Genomic DNA, 17,640 nt, shown 5'->3' with positions numbered 1-17,640 from the left:
TTGGACTTGATGATACATCTCGTTATTCCACAGTGTGCCGTGGATTCTTCTTCCTATATTCTACTTTGAAGTGACTGCATCTTGCAAGGATAGCAAGTGAGTGAATCAGCCAGCACATCTTTATCTACTAAGGATTTTAATCATAGAACAATTGGGGAGAGCACGAATTGACAAAAATAATCAATGAAACGTAGAATTTAGAAGAAGTTAATGTTAATAAAACCCTCTGGTTAAGATATGGAGGAGCTAAAGAAAGAGAGAAAATCTACAAAGGCAGGTTGAGGGTCATGCAACGGCTCATCTTAGATTAACAGTCTTCATGCCTAGGGTCAATGAAACATGCCTGTATGAGTACTAATTTATGGGATTTAACTAGGAGAAGAGGACCCATCCTGAATAGACACAGCACCTTGCAAAGTATCTGCTGTCTGAATGAGAAGTGAAGTTGGGTAAAGATAGCTTGGTAGTTTACAAGTGACAGACTACACGTGCCCCTGCTGCTGCCCATTGACCTCAGGCTCTAGCTTCTCTGGTCTCTCAACATGAATTCAAATATCCAGCAGTTCTCCAGAACCACCCCAACCCTGGCTTTCAGTGCTAAGTATGACTACTGAGGTAACACGCTCATTGGGTTGGGCAGCTGGTTATCTACCTCTCCATGATGAAGGCACTGACTATCAGATTACCCGGTTCTCACTGTAAAACCCCACCCCACCCCTTATAATATAAATCTCCTCATTATATCAGTTGTATCCCTCTAAAGAATCCTGCTTATTAGAGCCATCAAGGCATACACCAGACAGAAACTCTTTGGGCAACATTGAGAATGTGGTTGGATACCACCAGTAAAGTTAAGGAAGCCCCCCACCCCCAGGATAGTCTTGGCTGGAACTCTCTCCTCATGAGTACCAACCATCGCTCTAGTCCTGTCTTGGCTTAACCAATAAACTCAAATCCCATGGTATTTTGGAGCGCTCTCCTGGGTCTCAGCCCTTAGGTTCTGGAAGGCAGGATGCCTACCTGCTCCTGGCCTCACCACGGATGTATGATTCCCTAAATAGAAACCACATTTGCTTTGTCAATCCTTCAAATTGCTGAATCCTTTGAAAACAACCATTTTGATGACAAAGGGTGGTGGTCCATCTGCCTTGCCCATGGCATGGATGGGCTATACATGTCCTGAACACAGCTGGCTTTATTGGGAGCTGAGGTGGGATAATAGTTGCTAGGAAGCCGTCTGAGGATCCTATAACAAGAGAGACATAGCCTAAAGAAGAGGATGCAAACAGCTCTGTTTCCTCCTTGCAGCTTTTCATATTTTACTTAGAACCTTGGAAATTGAAGGGAGTCACAAAGGCTAGCCAGTGGCAGCCGGCCCAGAGTTTCATAGACCTGACAGGTCACGTGGTCTCAGCTGGAGGGTTTCCAAGGCAAAGTAGCGAGTCCTGTGACTAGGAAATTTTAATTGCCACACACCTGTTTGAAATCAGCTCAGCAGCCCTTCCGAAACTGCCTCCTGGCCTCTAATCTCCAAAAGGGCTCCACAGCACCCCTGTGCCCTCCCTGCCGAGAGCGGCTGACGGACGTCACTAATCAGCCTCGGCGCTCTTTCCTGCTGATGCTGGATGTGGCTTCAGAATCCTCACAGGCTGCCCCAGAATGGCACCACAGATCAGTTTGTGTTGGCAGGAGAAAGGAACTCATTTTCCAACTCTTGGAGCTCGTCTGCCATCAAAAACCCACTTTCCTGTAACTTCTACTTATTGCTTCTAATCCATCTTTAAAAGAAAAAAAAAGTGTCCTTTCTTCCAAAAACAACCACTTACTTAGCTAACTACAGCTAAACTCATCCCCTGATTAAATCCTGGTAGGCTCAAGGCCAGTCCCAAGAGTGGGGTTACCTGGGAAACACAGGAGCAGATAGGTCAGTAGCTTCCTCAAGAATAGTAAAGTCATCCACCTTTGTCCTCATTCAGTCAACTTTCACTGAGCCCCTAAAATGTGTCTCATAGGACAAGAATGGAAGTGGATACACAGTCAAGTCGGATGCAGGGAATTAGCCTAGAAACAGTGGTCCACCACATTTTCAGCAAGTATGTGTCAGTGTCAAGGTCCTAGTGACAGAAATAACTGTGCAGCTGAGAAGTACCAGAGCACTGTGTGAACTGTGCCCAGAAGAGAGTGAGGGTGGCCTTGGCGAAGTCTCATTTGAAGATGATAGGGAGCGAAGAGGCAGGGAAAGGAAGCAAGAAATAAAAACGAGGAGACTGAAAATTGACCCAAAGGAAAACCCTAAGGTGGCTGGCCCTTCGGCATACATGCCAGTTTCACACCTTCTGGCTGTGCACATGAAGTTCTTAGTATAAGGGTTACACTTAGTCACACTCACTCACTGACCACTGGACAGACCAAGATGGACCTTGAGCATGGCTTATGCAGTCAGTGTTTTTACCAACTGCCTGTCAAACATCTCCAAGCCCCTTAGGAGGCTGCTAGTGCCAGGGCTACAAAGGCTGCTGCTGTATACCATTCATTCCATCACCAAAGAACCTGCCCCCTGTTTCAGAAGCAGGAACATAACAGTCCCTCACATAAAACAGACTATGGAGTAAAGCCCACATCCATGCATCTCATCTAGCAAAATCATGACATACAAAATCAAGATATGCACCACCCTAAACTGCTGATCCAGCAAATGCATCAGCAAGGACTTTTAATCATTTGTCACTCTTTGCTAAGGAACAAGAGTAAAGTCAACTCGAGCTATAGATTTTCTAAGAAATGAGACCTGTATCTGCTGGGCCAACTTTTCAGCTTAGGGAATTATGGGTCTCTCCAGTCACTACGCCAGTCAGTAGCTTCCTCAAGAATAGTAAAGTCATCCACCTTTGTCCTCATTCAGCCAACTTTCACTGAGCCCCTAAAATGTGCCTCACAGAACAAGGATGGAAATGGATACACAGTCAAGTCAGATGCAGGGAATTAGCCTAGAAACAGTGGTCCACCACATTTTCACCAAGTATGTGTCAGTAAGTGTCAAGATCAGGACCACAATACTGGGGTCCAAGATGGTCTTCTGGGGATTTTTGTAAACATGAGCCCCACCTGAAGGATGAGCAGAATGAGGTTGCTAATGTATGAACCCATAAAGAGGATGAACAACCCACTCACAAGGTAGAGCAGAGCACAGAACCCTCCTCCCTGGAGCAGCAGACATTCATCCATGATGGCCCAGACAGGCACACTAGGGTATCATTCTGGTAGGCTCTTCTTGCATGGAAGAAAAGAGCAGTTGAAGATGGGGTGGAGGACTGAGCAGAGCAGATCAATGATACAGGAAGTTGAGCTTTGACATAGGGTGCAAGAGGACCCAAGGATGGATAGGACTCAGAACACAGAGGCCCATTAGGGAGTGGCAGAAGGTGGGAGAAGGGGTTAGAAAGGAACAAATGGTGGTCTAAAATCAAAACCACAACTACGAATGAAGAGACCGAGTGATCTGAAAGGGTGGGAGAGGCAAACAAGCCTAAATTTGGTGGCTCATTGTTACAAGTGAGTGGGAGAGTAGGTTTAGCAGTCCCCTCAGATGGCTTCTTTGAACATGGTGGATGATGGAGCTCTTTGTGGAGATGGCACAGAGAGGTGTGGGTAGGGGACCCACTTGTAGCTAGAGTTTTCCGGCCTTGCCCACAGTCAGGACAAATCTTTGTCACCCGCCAGTCCCACAGCCGCTCAGACCCAACCAAGTAAACACAGAGACTTATATTGCTTACAAACTGTATGGCCGTGGCAGGCTTCTTGCTAACTGTTCTTATAGCTTAAATTAATCCATTTCCATAAATCTATACCTTGCCACGTGGCTGGTGGCTTACTGGCGTCTTCACATGCTGCTGGTCATGGCAATGGCTGGCAGTGTCTCTCTGCCTCAGCCTTCCGCTTCCCAGAATTCTCCTCTCTCCTTGTCCCACCTACTTCCTGCCTGGCCACTGGCCAATCAGTGTTTTATTTACTGACCAACCAGAGCAATTTGACATACAGACCATCCCACAGCACCCACTGGCTATGACAATGCTTGGTTCAGGTTTGGAATGTGGTGTTCTGGGGTTAGAGACCCAGAACGTGGACAGCTCACAGGTCACGGGTGTCAGAAAATATCCTGAGCTATGGGACATCTATGGCAGGGAACGACTCAATGTCAAGAACAAAGTGGCGTTGGGAAGCAGACCTATCCATTAAGAGCACTGCAAACCCCAAGATGAAGGAATCCATGAGCATACCAACTGCCTTCCTAGCAAATCCCAGCCAAGAAAATAGATTAAATTCTGCCTTAGACATGCCGTTCAATCATAAGCCTGGGTTTGTAATTCAAAGCTATATAAAAAGAAGACCACATGCAGGATTGAGTAATAAATAGACGAGTGGGCAATGACTGTGCTTTGGGAAATACCTAGGCAACAGTTTCTGCAGAAAGGCCCACTGGCTGGGGAAAAGAACAGGGTACTGAGACACAACTTAGCTTTGTGTGAAAAGTTAAAAACTCCTTGTGGATTGGCTGTAATGAGATTTGTCTGTGGACAATTCCACGCTTTGTATAGGAAGAGCCAGAAACCTATGCTTCTCTTTCTTCCCTTTCACGGGAGATAAAAGGACGAACACGGAGCCTTCTAGCAGCCGTTCTTCAGGTAAAACACTTAGGGACTTGATGATGCGAGGTTGTAAAGAATTTCATTTTATTTGTATGTATTTCTTCTTGTCTGAAAGCCAGCTTGAATTTCTGGAGAGATGGTTCTACACAGGATGCATTGAGAGTGCTATAAATAACCTACTTGGAAGGGTGAGATGTGGCTCAACAGTGGGGCACTGGTTCAGCATGTACCAGGCCTGGGTTTGATCCCCAGCACACATTCAAAAAGGGCATGGGATGAGCACAGAAAAGAGTTGTTTAAAATTTAACCATAAGTACATATCTTACTTTTCTGCTGCTTTGATAAAACACCATGCCTAGAAGCACCTTAAGAAAGAGGTGGTTGATTCTGGCTTAGGGTTCTAGGAGGATGAGTTCACCATGGTGGGCCAGAGAGATGGTGGCAAGTGGAAGGCTCGGCTGCAGGAGCAGGAAGCTGAGAGATTGCACCTCCACTGCAAGCGTGAATCCGGAAGAGCCGACCGGAAGTAAGGTCAGGCTATCTAATCTCAAAGCCTGCCCCCAGTGGCTTACTTCCTCCAGCAAGGCTGCACCACCTAAACCTCCCCAAACAGTGCTGCCAACTATTTGTAATGACTGTAAAATTCATCGGTTAAAAAGAAATTATACCCAAATCACCAGGATGACACAGACTAAGGAGACCACTAGGCCTCAGATAAACTCTTCAGTCTAAAACAATATGGAAATGTTCGTGCCCTGTAGCCTGACAGCTCCATCCCTGATACTTTTGCCTTGGAAAATACCTAAATGACTTCCAGAGGATTCTGTACAAAAATCGGTCTATTAGTACAGGCTTCCATAACCAGTATTACAGACTGGGAGGTGGAAGCCACAAAAACTCATCTCCTCTAAGCCGTTGCAGGCAGGAAGCCCAAGATCTCAACCGGGCTCAGCTGGGTGGATTTCCTCTGAGCTCTCTTCTCCTTGGCTTGGAGAAGATGGCCTTTCTTCCATACAGCTCTGTGTGGCCTCAGTGCCTCTTATCACAGGAATCACAGGCACCAGAGCCATAGTGGGTTAGTGTCTATAATCCCATTTGTGCTCAGCTACCTCTTTGAGGTCCCAGTGTCTAAGTCCAGACCCACCCTGAGGTGTGGGGTTACAATCTCAGCGTATCTGGATAGACGCATTCAGCCCCAAACATAGGATCCCTACAGTGAGATCACTGGTCAGCACTGACAGTTAAGGTTGTAGCTGCCATCGAGTCCTTCAGATGGGCTCTCTACATGCCCTTTCGATGCCACAACACTAGGCACTATTCTTTGCACATGAAGGAGCTCAACTTCAAAGAGACAACTGTGCTGAGGTCTAAGAGATGTCACAACACCATGACAACTGTCTATGGGTGTCCCCAGGCCACATTTTTAAGCCACACCCTTCCAGGAACATGGCTGGCAATGAATGTAAGGACGCATCCATTTTTATCAAAGTCACACACGAAGCATGCACGGGGTGTGGATATAGCCCCTGTTTGGCCATTATAAGGGAGCGGTAGTTCAAAATATTCAATTTTCACTACTTACTCAGTAAAACAAAAGGCCATAAAGGCAACTTACAGTTAAAGAAAAACATCTACATCATTCCATATTTTTGTGGCTGTCTTTTGTTATTTTTATAGGCATTTTTTAAGTTTTTATTTATTATTACTGTATGTGTAAGGGTGTTTTAGCCTGCACGTGTGTCTGTGTACCACGTGTGCAGTGGCTGTGGAGGCCAGAAGAGGGTGTTGGCTTCCCTGGAACCGGAGTTACAGACAGTCGTGAGCCACCACGTGGGTGCTGGATATTGAATCCCTGTCCTCTGGAGGAGCAGCCAGTGCTCTTAATGTCTGAGCCATCTCTCCAGCCCTGCAGCTACCTTTTTAGATGTGGTTGTCTTGGGACAGACCACACAGCCAACACTCTCATCTTAGACAGGACGTGGTCAATAAGGAGGACTTGTATGTGGGGCACAAGATTTAGAACTGAGATGAAAACTTGTTAGCCAGCTCAGGCTCAGCCAATGTAGCCAGTTTCCAAGCAGAACCACCTGTCAACACAGCCCAGGCCCTCAGTGGCTCTCCTCCCTCCCTCCCTATTTCCCAAGCTGCACTGCTCTGACTGTAAGCTGCTGTCCTTTTTGAGCGACAGCCTTCGGCCCTTACAGATTCATCGCAGGCCTTGGTGGGGAAGAGGCACACTGGAGTGCTGAGCTTTGAACAGCTTGAAAATAGCTGGAGAAGGTGGAGGGGGTGAGGGCAGGGGGCCTGGGAAGTCAGGGAGGCTGCAGCCTGTACTTGAGGATCAGGTGAAAGAAGTAGCAATGATGTCATAACTTCTGTAATGGAGCTGGGCTCTTCTAGTGATGTCATAACTTCTGCAACAGAGCTGGGCTCCTCTAGTGATGATGTCATAACTTCTGTAACAGAGCTGGGCTCTTTTAGTGATGATGTCATAACTTCTGCAACAGAGCTGGGCTCTTCTAGCGATGATGTCATAACTTCTGTAACAGAGCTGGGCTCTTCTAGCAATGATGTCATAACTTCTGTAATGGAGCTGGGCTCTTCTAGCGATGATGTCATAACTTCTACTTTAGACTGTAATTCTCATTTCAAAGACTATGATGTCATTAGTCAGAGGTCTCAAATGTAAACACACGTGGGCCATGCTCATTGAAGGCCCAATGCTGGCTTGAACTCAGTGTTTTGCATCAAATCTAGCTTATCAATGTTCACAATTTTTTTTTTACTTAATTTTTTTTTTTAATTTAAAGTAGGAATGAACTGCAGGCCCTACTTGCCTTCATGGACTACCAATTTGGGCCAGCTGGTGTGATTCCCTGTTAGGAAGAGTCCTCCACCACCACACCCACTCAACAAGAAGAATGACATCAAGCAAGGAAGAACTCCATCTTGATACCAGCTCCACATGGGGGCAAGGTGGCACCACAGGGCACAAGTGGGCAGTGATGTCGTCCATACTAGGACAGGGATGCAGCCACCATGACGTCTCTGAAGTTTAGACCAGGCACAGAAAGCCTACTCAGCAAGAGTAGTACCCAGCCCAGCAGAGTGATCAGGAAAGGGACAGAGGAGAGGAGGGGTCAGGCCCACTGGCCAGTAGAAAAATCAGAAAGCACAGCCTCACCTGGGCTCAGAAACTAAGCAGCAATACACTTCTGCTTCCATTCCTTCACCTGACGGTCACTTGGGGGCCCTCTGCCCACTCCTCTGACACCTGAACCCACTTCCTTTTTGCCTCCTCTGATCTGAGGCACTAAGATACAAACCTGGGTATTTTTCTGGGGTAGAGAACATTTATGTAGAAACCAATGCCTCTACGTGTAGCCAGCACGTCCATCATCCATCCTCTATGCTCAGGGATTTCTGCATCTGCTGCTGGAGAAGCTGACAAGTACATGTGGCCACACCCAGATTCTTCAAGAGAACCCCCTCATGGGCATGCCACTTAGGAATTTTTTTTCCTATGGTGGAATATAGGTAAGGCTAGTTCTAGTTTTAAAAAAAGCAAGCATGAACCCTGGTTTTTTTCCTTTGAATTAAAATTTTTAACTCAAAATTTTAAATATTTTAACATAAAATAATGGGCTTAGTCACGATATGTTGGTGTGTGTCACTGTACTTTGCTCCTACTTATGACTTCTGTCTCCCAACTCTTCCCCCTCCTAAAACAACTTCCCCCACCCTCCACCCCTCCCAACAAGCCCTCTCCCTCCAGCCAAACAGTCCCCATTATGTTTTCACATACACAGTTACATCTAGATTCTGCGTATGAAAGAAAGCATGCAATATATTGTCTTTCTCCCCCATTACTCTATTTCTTTCTCTTACCCCCTCTTTCAACTCTTCCTCTCCTAGTCTCCCTTCCATTCCAGGTTACGGACATAAACATATGTGTGTACACATGTACATACACACATACATCGATACAGAAATCTAGATGCTATATGTGAGGAAAAGCCCATGACATTTGTCTGTGTCTGATTTACTTGCACATAACAGAAGAATCTTCGACTCCCTCTATTCTACTACAAATAACACCATTTTATTTTTCTTTATGGCTGAATCAAATTCCACCTCATTATAGAAACCACACTTTTCAAACTCAATCATTAAATCCTGGACTTTTAAACATCAAATCCCTGCATTTTGAAATGTTGACAGTGTTTACAACATCTCTTTAAAAATACTATGGGGGTGAAAATATCTGCGTTTTTCTTGTAGGGTGAAAGGACTGAGCCACAGGAGTTTTACGACAGCTCTGATAAGGACTATGTCAGACGTGCTCATGACCAATTAAGATTTGTTTTCAGCAAAATGATCACATGAAATTTCTTCCCATGAGCCAGGAGTGGTGTTGTGTGCCTTTGATTCCAGCACTCGGGAAGCAAAGACAGGTGTAGCTCTGTGAGTATGAGGTCAGCCTGATGTACGTAGTAAGTTCTAGACCAGCCAGAGCTGCTGAGTGAGACCCTGCCTCAGGAAAAAAAAAATTCTTTGCATGAAACCTGCCAATCAAGGAGGCTTCTCTTGGAGTTCCACCAGAATATACAGCTGGCCTATGGTTTTCACACATCTTGCTCTTTTTCCTCTAAAGTCTATCATGGATGTGCAATTTCTAAACATGGAATACAGTATCCAGAAGGCACTGGGCATCTGCGTAAGGGCAGGTTCAGTCTCGGTCTCCTCATCTCAGCCTCGGGGCCTGATGTGGCATGCGGCCCATAGCAAAGGCTTGGTAATGTTTGTGGAAAGTTGAAGTTCCCAGGAATACACCACTCGAGGTCCTCCTTCCATAAGCATAATTGTGAGGTATAAAATTCCATGGTACATTTATATTAAATACTGGCTATCCTGAAAAACTGTAGATCATTAGCTATAACCATCCAAGAATAACAACTCAGATAAATATTATTTCTCCGTGTTGCGCAGCTAAGACCTCTTCTCAGCAGCCTGCTCACATTTGTGGAGAGCATTTGGCTGCCTGTAACTCAAACCTGTCTTTACCTCTCAGCCAATAGACATTCAGTGGAATGGAACCAATGCCTATGCCTCCATGTAAAAACAACTCAGGCATGGGGCTGGAGAGGTGGCTCAGTGGTTAAGGGCACTTGCTGCCCTTCTGGAGGACCCAGGCACAATTTCCATCACCCACACTGTGGCTCACAACCATCTATAACTCCAAACTCAGAGGCTTCAACACACTCTTCTGGCCCCTGTGGGCACCAGGTACATGTGTGATACATAGACACATGCAGGCAAAACACATAAAGCTTAAAATACACACACACACACACACACACACACACACACACACACACATGTGCGCGTGCACGCGCGCACGCACGCGCGCGCGCACACACACACACACACACCACCACAGGTGAACAGGGCTGAGTAGCAATGATCCCATTAAATTTCCTTACGAATAATTAGAGTGATCTAAAAGCAGATACAGACAAGTGCTGACTTCTCCACATGTTGCTCCTTCAGGGGAGCCTCATCAGGCTGAGCTCCTGAGTGACTCCAGAGCTAACCTCACACAGGAATGAGTGACCCCAGAGGTAACCTCACACAGGAATGAGTGACTCCAGAGGTAACCTCACACAGGAATGAGTGACCCCAGAGGTAACCTCACACAGGAATGAGTGACCCCAGAGGTAACCTCACATAGGAATGAGTGACTCCAGAGGTAACCTCACACAGGAATGAGTGACCCCAGAGGTAACCTCACACAGGATAAGCTGGTCTGGAACAGCCTTAACATTGGCATGTTGCTTCCCAAATGCTGTTTGGCCTGGTTTTGAAGCCAGTCAGTTCCCCTTGCTAAGGAGACCATCGCCTTCCAGCACCCCCCCCATCACTGTCCCACAGCTGATGTCACCATGCACACGCCCTGATCATCCCCGGGACACCGGTGGGCCTCAGAGCCTGCTGAAGTAACCAGCCCCGCCCTGTTGGTTACTCTTCTCACTGCCGTGGTGGAACACCCGACAAAGCAGGTCAGGAAAGAGTTTACTGTGACTGGCAGTTGGAGAGCACAGTCCCTTGTAGCGGGGACAGTGTGACAGCAAGTGTGTCTCTAGGTATGACAGCAGGAATGTGAGGCCCCTGGACACACTGAATCCAGTCAAGAAGCAGAAAGAAGTGCTGAAGGCCCAGCCTGCTTTCTTCTTTCCACTTCATCTAGGAGCCCAGCCCATAGGACAGGGCCACCCACAGTCAGAGTGGGTCTTCTCTCCGCAGGTAAAGCTCCAGAGGCATGTTTCCTGGGTGATTCTAAACCCACTCACGTTCTCAGTGAAGACGAACGGTCACACCTACAGGCCTGCATATTTTACTTCACCTGTTCCTTCCCTCAGAACCACAATGAAGATGCTTGACTAAAGTCCCCACTCCTGCCGCTGCCTGACAGACCCTGGGGTGCCCCGTGTGACCCTGCGTGGTCTGATGTGCTCTCACCAGAAAGCAATAACATAACCATAGAACTTCTGCAGGCCTCTTTCTCTTGGTCTCCCTCTGCCCCTCCTCCATTCCCAGTCCAATGTAATAGGATTAAAACATGGCTGGGCGAACAGAAGCAATTGGAAGGTTATTCTTGACTGTGAGTGTCTGGCAGCAGACTGCAATGTCAAAAACTTTGTTGAAGACACAGAGGAGTGACTCAACACGTGGGTTAGTAAAAATGATAGCTTCCTTGTATAAAAACAAAAAAGTCACACCCTAAGGAATCTGTCATTTATATGCTCCCAAAATGTACTTTCCCTGGCACGAGTTCCAGCCAGATACATCACAGTGCATTGCTGAGTGAGCATGGTTGCCTGGTTATGGCCAATCTCTTGAGACTCGGTGAACACAGACAGGGCAGGCAAAGAAGATACCCCCTTCTGGGGAAAACAAGATACCGGGACATGACTTGAGTGGCATGGGGCGGGCAACTACCCACTTTCCAGGGAACGCCTGGCAAGTCTTCTGGTCTACAATAAATGGACACTATTGGAAAGTAAAATGGGAAGGACAGACGCTGGTAGTGGGGATGGAACGTTGTGCCTCCTCACATCTTACAAGTGCTGCCTACTACAGGGTCTTAACTGCTGCCATTTTCTATAAGAGAATAAAGCATCAGGTGCTTTCCAGATCTCTCTGGGTTGTGAGTGGGCATTCTCACATGTTAACATTCAGTAAATTACTCTTAGCATCTTTCTGGTCCAGATCAGAACACTACGAGTTAACAAACCTCTCCAAGCTTCAGGATAAACAGTCAGTATGGCAGAGAATCTAAATGGAGCTCCTGATGCCCTCTACAGCGGTTGAAGAGCAGAATTCGCCATATGCCATGCTGGGACCTTGTTTGACTACTGAGCTCTACCTGTACTCTTTACAAAGATTCCCTGGGCAACACCAAGGCTAGCTAAGGGGTGGCACTCACTGCTGCTTCCGGGGGGTGGGGGGCTCTTCTTGGTCACACCAAGTTTTCTCTTCCTAACACCCTCCATGTGGCCATATCTAACAGCCTTCAGGCCCAAAGCCAGAATTTCTATCCAGCTCCTCTGTTAAATCCAAGAAACTAATCTCCCACTTTCTCTGCCTCCCTTGCAGCTATGAGTGATCAGGTGATCCATTTATAACTGGGCTGGGGTTACGATAAAATTCTTATCCTATCTGATAAATTGACCCAACTACCGTTGGGTTGATTTTTTTTTCACCCAGTTTTGAATGTAATGGGAATAGATGCTTACACATAAGAATCATACATATATAATCCCAGAAGAGGGACAGATGAATAAAAAACATATGGATGATTATGTTAGTTCCATATAGCTTTCCTTATGTCTTAGATTTTTGTTTTGTTTTGTTTTTTGTAAAATTAAATGATGAATACTTGAAATAGTAACACATATACATAGAGTCAGTTTAGACTCATTATTCATAATGAGACATTTAGGGGTATATTTCCTGTGTCATCTAAATTACAACTTTCTAACTTAGGAGTCGGGGGAACAAGCCAGTGGAAGTACACTTCCCCCTACCCCATTTCTCTGCTTTCCCCTAGTCTGAGTAGAAAAAAAAAAGAACAAGGGTCCAGGGAGGACTTGTCCTTTCTGACACAGAGACAACTACCACCTTTGGATACAATGCAGCATGCAGTTTGAGTTCTGTGTGTGTATATACACCATCACAATTTCCATGTAAATGATTTAATTATATAAAGGACAGAAGCCATGCATCTCTACTGTTAGGCATCCTTCCAGACAACTGATTCAAATCTGTCTCGAGCCCAAGGAAAGATGGAAGGTGACAGGGGCCAACCTGCCATCCCTACAGAGAGTCATAAACACAGCACAGAGAACAAGGCTAAGGAAGGCATCCTCTCCTACACATACGGCATTTATCAAAGCAAACCCTGACAATGAACACTGACTTGAAAGTGTAGTCAGGGATCCCTGGGAGCTGAATGGGTTTTTTTAGTAGCACCAGACGGGTCAGGAAAGCTGGATGAGCATGAGCTAGATGATAACACAGGACATAAGGAAGCGTTCTCAGGGCAAGCGGCCCAGCTGCTGCCTCAGTCGGCTCTAACTACGGGCATCTGATATTAAACCACACATTTCATGCACTTTCCCTTCATCCAAGGGAAAACTAAAAGATGTTTGTGGCTTTTTTAAAAATGAACATCACCATGATATTTGTGGGGTCATAGTTACTCACACTGAAGGGACAGGAGAACCCAGAACCATCGTGACCTGGTTCAGGGCCTAGGCAGAGGCTCTGCTTGGCCGTGCCCGGGGAAAGGGACTTCCTTCAGCATAAGCACTGACTTCTTTGAGTCTCGCTTATTCCCAACTATAAACTGGAGATAATATTGACTTATATGAAATGTCTCCTTTCATATAAGGTGAATATAATCATTTCGGCCCCACCTGCTCAGCCCACAGGCTTGGGAGAAAACAAGATTTTTTAGCAGAGGGGCACAAACCACCACCATCATAAGAGACCATGAACTCTGAAGAGCGGCAGGAATCTGTGTTCCAAAGCCACCCATGCACCGATTTGTACACGAGACTATAAGGCAGCAATTAGAATCACTCCTTACAATGCAAGTTCCCAGGCCCACCCGAGGCCTATTAATCAGAAATAAGAAGCCATAGTGAGAAATGTGCATTTTGACAAGAGCTCCTCAGGGGACAACTCAAGTTAAAACAAAACAAAACAAAAAAACAGATTTTTTTTTTTTATCCTAGAAATAAGTCGGGTTTTAGTTTTGGGTAGCTTTGAGCTAAAATCAAGAGTTCTATCTGAGCCTAAACAGTGTGTGCCCCTCCTTATCAAATAAAGGAACGCATTGAAAAAAAGTGAATCACCCATTCTATGTTCTTAGCAACCTAGAAGGAACTAATTCCGCCCTGACACCAGTTACTACTAGGAGTGGACAAACTGATGAGTCTTTCCTCTCTTATCGCAGATTTCTTGCAAAGCTCCCAGCCTGCGAGCTCCTGAGAGACACCTTGGCCTCTGCACAGCGGGGCTGCCACAGCAAGTCCAAGCTGCTTAGGACTCACCCCTCAGGATGTAGTTCTGATAGTTCTGGTCCGCCTCAGCTCCCACCTTGATCAAACACGTCAGACCTTCAGCCATGACAAACTCATGCACCAAATCCTTGTCATCCTAGCAGGAAGGAAAGAAAGAAATGAAATAATTTTTTAAGGTGCTCACTGTTCACCTTATACCCAAGCTATATTGTTCAAATTTTTATAAACCATGCTTTATCAGTAAGAGAGAAAAATAAATAAAATGACCCCTGAGGAAATTCTGCTCAACTCAAATGGCGCATCCAGCCCTTTTAATTTTTTTATTTGAATTTTTTCAGACAATGTATTTCCTCCCAGATCCTCCCCACCTTTGGATTTTTGTCTTGTTTTGAATTGTTTTGTGTGTGAGATTTTTTTTTCTTTTTTAGAGAGGGAGGGAGGAGGAGAGAGCGCGCGCGCATGCACACATGAGTGAGCACCTAACTCTTGCCAAAGGAATTTAACAACTAGCCCTTTGCCCTGTCATTTGCCAAAGCTCCATTATTGCCTTCTGGGCGATCAAATAAAGACGGAGCCAATGAATCCGTTGCGTGTCCGGAAGCTTTGCAGCACTCTGCTTTTCATTCTTCAAGATCCCCCAGCCCCCCCCCCCCCCAAATACACACACATGACCCAGTGTGCTGGCAGCGTGAAGCTTCCGCGGCTTTTTACTACAGGAAGCATCCAGTAGCCATGCAACCTGTCAAGAAACACAAGCTCCTGTCCCGGCAGATGTCCTAGGGACGGGACTTTCAGTAAGAGGCTTGTGAATGCTGCCTGTCAAGCTAAGGAGGCCCCTCCTCTGTCTCTTGCCTTGCATGGCCCGCAGCATGGAGAAGGAAGCTGAGTGCAGAAGCAGCCGTTCACCTGCAGCTGCCGGCCAGCCGTCCAAAGGGCTACCTAGGCCAGGAGAAGGCAGGACACAGAGAGGCAATTCACCCTCCATGAATAAACCAAAGTAGGGCGTATGCAACATGACAACATATATGTGAAGTTAATACCAAAGACTGTCATATATCACGGGTATCTACTGCTGGGGGATGTCTATCTGTACGCTGTGAATATATGTTGTTCCCATTAGTTAATAAACAAGCTGCTTTGGCCTATGGCAAGGCAGCTTAGAGGCAGGCGGGAAATCCAAGGAGAGAGACAGGAAAGAGAAAGGCAGAGTCTAGAAAGATGCCAGTCTGCTGCCCAAGGAGCAACATGCCAGTAGACTGATAAAGCCATGGAACATGTAGCAGAACATAAATTAATAGAAATGGGTTAATTTAAGATATAAGAGCTAGCTATCAAGAGGGCTGCCATAGGCCATGCAGTTTGTAAATAATATTAAGCCTCTGAATGATGCCTGGTAAGCTAGTGGTGTTCAAAGAGAGCTTTCTAGATAGACTGGACAAGGGACCCTTGGAAGCCCATCTGAGAGCCTCTCAGGAACTCATCAGACCTGCAAACTGCCAGGCCATACCCCTGACCAAGAAAGAGGGAGCTGCAGTGGACAGAGCTGGGACTATATCAAAGCTCCCTTCCTTCCAGACCCACCCTCACCATAACGTTAAGACCATCCGGGGAGCTTTGAAAGGACAAGGCAGCAGGACTCTCTGCAGAAGCAGTGGATCAGAACTGCTGAAATGAGACCCAGGCTTGGGAAACAAAACACTCTTGGCCAGGACCGCTGGACTGTGTCTGGCCAGCCCTCAACCTGGGCAGTAGCTGTCAAACCAGACTCTGGGGAGCCCTGTGAAATAGATGTTCCCACTGCTGCTTCCTTCCACTGAGATGGGGAGATCCCCTGGGTTAGACAGTGCCTTGTCTCCAGTGCAGGTGGGATACTACCGGAACGTCCATACATCGTTATAACAACAGAGCAGAAACCTCACAAACAAACCCCGGCAATGGGAATACAGAAAGACAATGGAGTGACAGACGATGACGGAGACAATAGTGGCAACCATGCTTTATCAATAAGAGAGAAAATAGGTGACCTGGCACAGTTCTCCCGTCTCGACATGCAATCAGCCCCTTTCTTTATTATATGACATTTTTCCAATTATATGGATGGGAGTCTTGAGCTAAATGTGGGCAGACACTTCCCTGGGAAGTGAGGTAGTGAGAGGCAGGGTCAGCGCCAGCTAGGGGAGCGAGGCTGCACGTAATGAAAGACAGCTGTGTGAACTCAGACTTTGAGATAATCATGGCTGGGGAAGAAAGAGAAAATGGGACAGTATCATGAGTCTTTGGAAAATTACTTTACACTGGTAGGTATAAAGGATATAAAAAAAATTAAAAACCACTTCTCCCCCCCACTCCCGTCCCCTTTTCCAGCAGCGTATGTGAAAACTGGACATGCAGATGAGCTCATGTCTAGTCAGGAGGGTTTTCCAAGCATGTAACAAATGTTTATTGCTTTAACTAAAACTCGGTTCACACATGACTTCATGGTGAAAAAGTGTGAACAAGCTCTCAAGAAACCTCTCAAGCTAATCACTAATATTAATATAGCAGAGAACTGAGTGTCTGGCAAAGTCACTCGGAAAAAAAACACTGGACGGGCGAGACGGTGTTCGTGAGAAGAACTCAGACCCTTGGCTTACATGCGTGGACCCACGGAGATAAGGCACCGAGGAAGCAGATACTTGCGGATAATAAATGTGGAGAAAGTCTTCCAAGTTGGCAGTGTCCTAGATTTTAAATACATATCCTGAAATACATAGGCACTAACTCAAGGTTCTTAAGACACTGGCTTCAGAATATTATGAAATTAAAATGTCCTCACCAGCTGATAAGATTACTGCCACATTCCAGAATTTTCTGTAAGAGCTATTCACTAACTTGTGATTTTTCTTAACTAATTTTTTTTTTTACATTTACTTTGTGTGTGCATGTAGATGAACGCATGTTGGAGCATGTGACGCAACATGCAGGCAGAGGTCAGTGGACAGCTTGTGAGTCTCCCTTCCATCATCGGAGTCTTTGGGATCTAATTCAGAGTTTCAAGCTGGGCAGTAAGTGCCCTTGCCTCCTAAGTCATCTCATCAGTGCTGGTTTTTGTTTTGTCTTGGCTATGGCTGTTTTTTGTTTGTTTGGTTTTTGGTTTTTGGTTTTTTTCGAGACAGGGTTTCTCTGCGTAGCTTTGCGCCTTTTACTGGAACTCACTTGGTAGCCCAGGCTGGCCTCGAACTCACAGAGATCCGCCTGGCTCTGCCTCCCGAGTGCTGGGATTAAAGGCGTGTGCCACCACCGCCCGGCTGGCTATGGCTGTTATTACAAATGCCTATTAGTCAAAGAATAACTAACTCATTACAAATGACCAAGGTCTCTATTTTTTAAGCTCTTAAAAATCTGAGTTTCTAAAGAAACTCCATGCC

The 17,640-nt window shown here is 46.1% G+C and overlaps 1 protein-coding gene across 11 annotated transcripts in view; it reads right to left on the bottom strand.

The window, feature by feature from the left end:
* The window catches only part of Fhod3 (formin homology 2 domain containing 3), a 425,281-nt gene that overhangs the window by 222,636 nt on the left and 185,005 nt on the right, over positions 1–17,640 (bottom strand). For all 11 annotated transcript variants that reach the window (XM_076554837.1, XM_076554838.1, XM_076554839.1 and 8 more), the window contains exon 5: positions 14,264–14,369. In XM_076554837.1, coding sequence (XP_076410952.1) covers positions 14,264–14,369 — 106 coding nt within the window. The remainder of the gene's footprint in view (positions 1–14,263; positions 14,370–17,640) is intronic.

This window comes from Peromyscus maniculatus, chromosome 19 (genome assembly GCF_049852395.1).
Source record: "Peromyscus maniculatus bairdii isolate BWxNUB_F1_BW_parent chromosome 19, HU_Pman_BW_mat_3.1, whole genome shotgun sequence".
NCBI lineage: Eukaryota > Metazoa > Chordata > Mammalia > Rodentia > Cricetidae > Peromyscus > Peromyscus maniculatus.
Note: the sequence above shows the minus strand (reverse complement) of the source record. Positions and strands in the feature narration are given on the sequence as shown.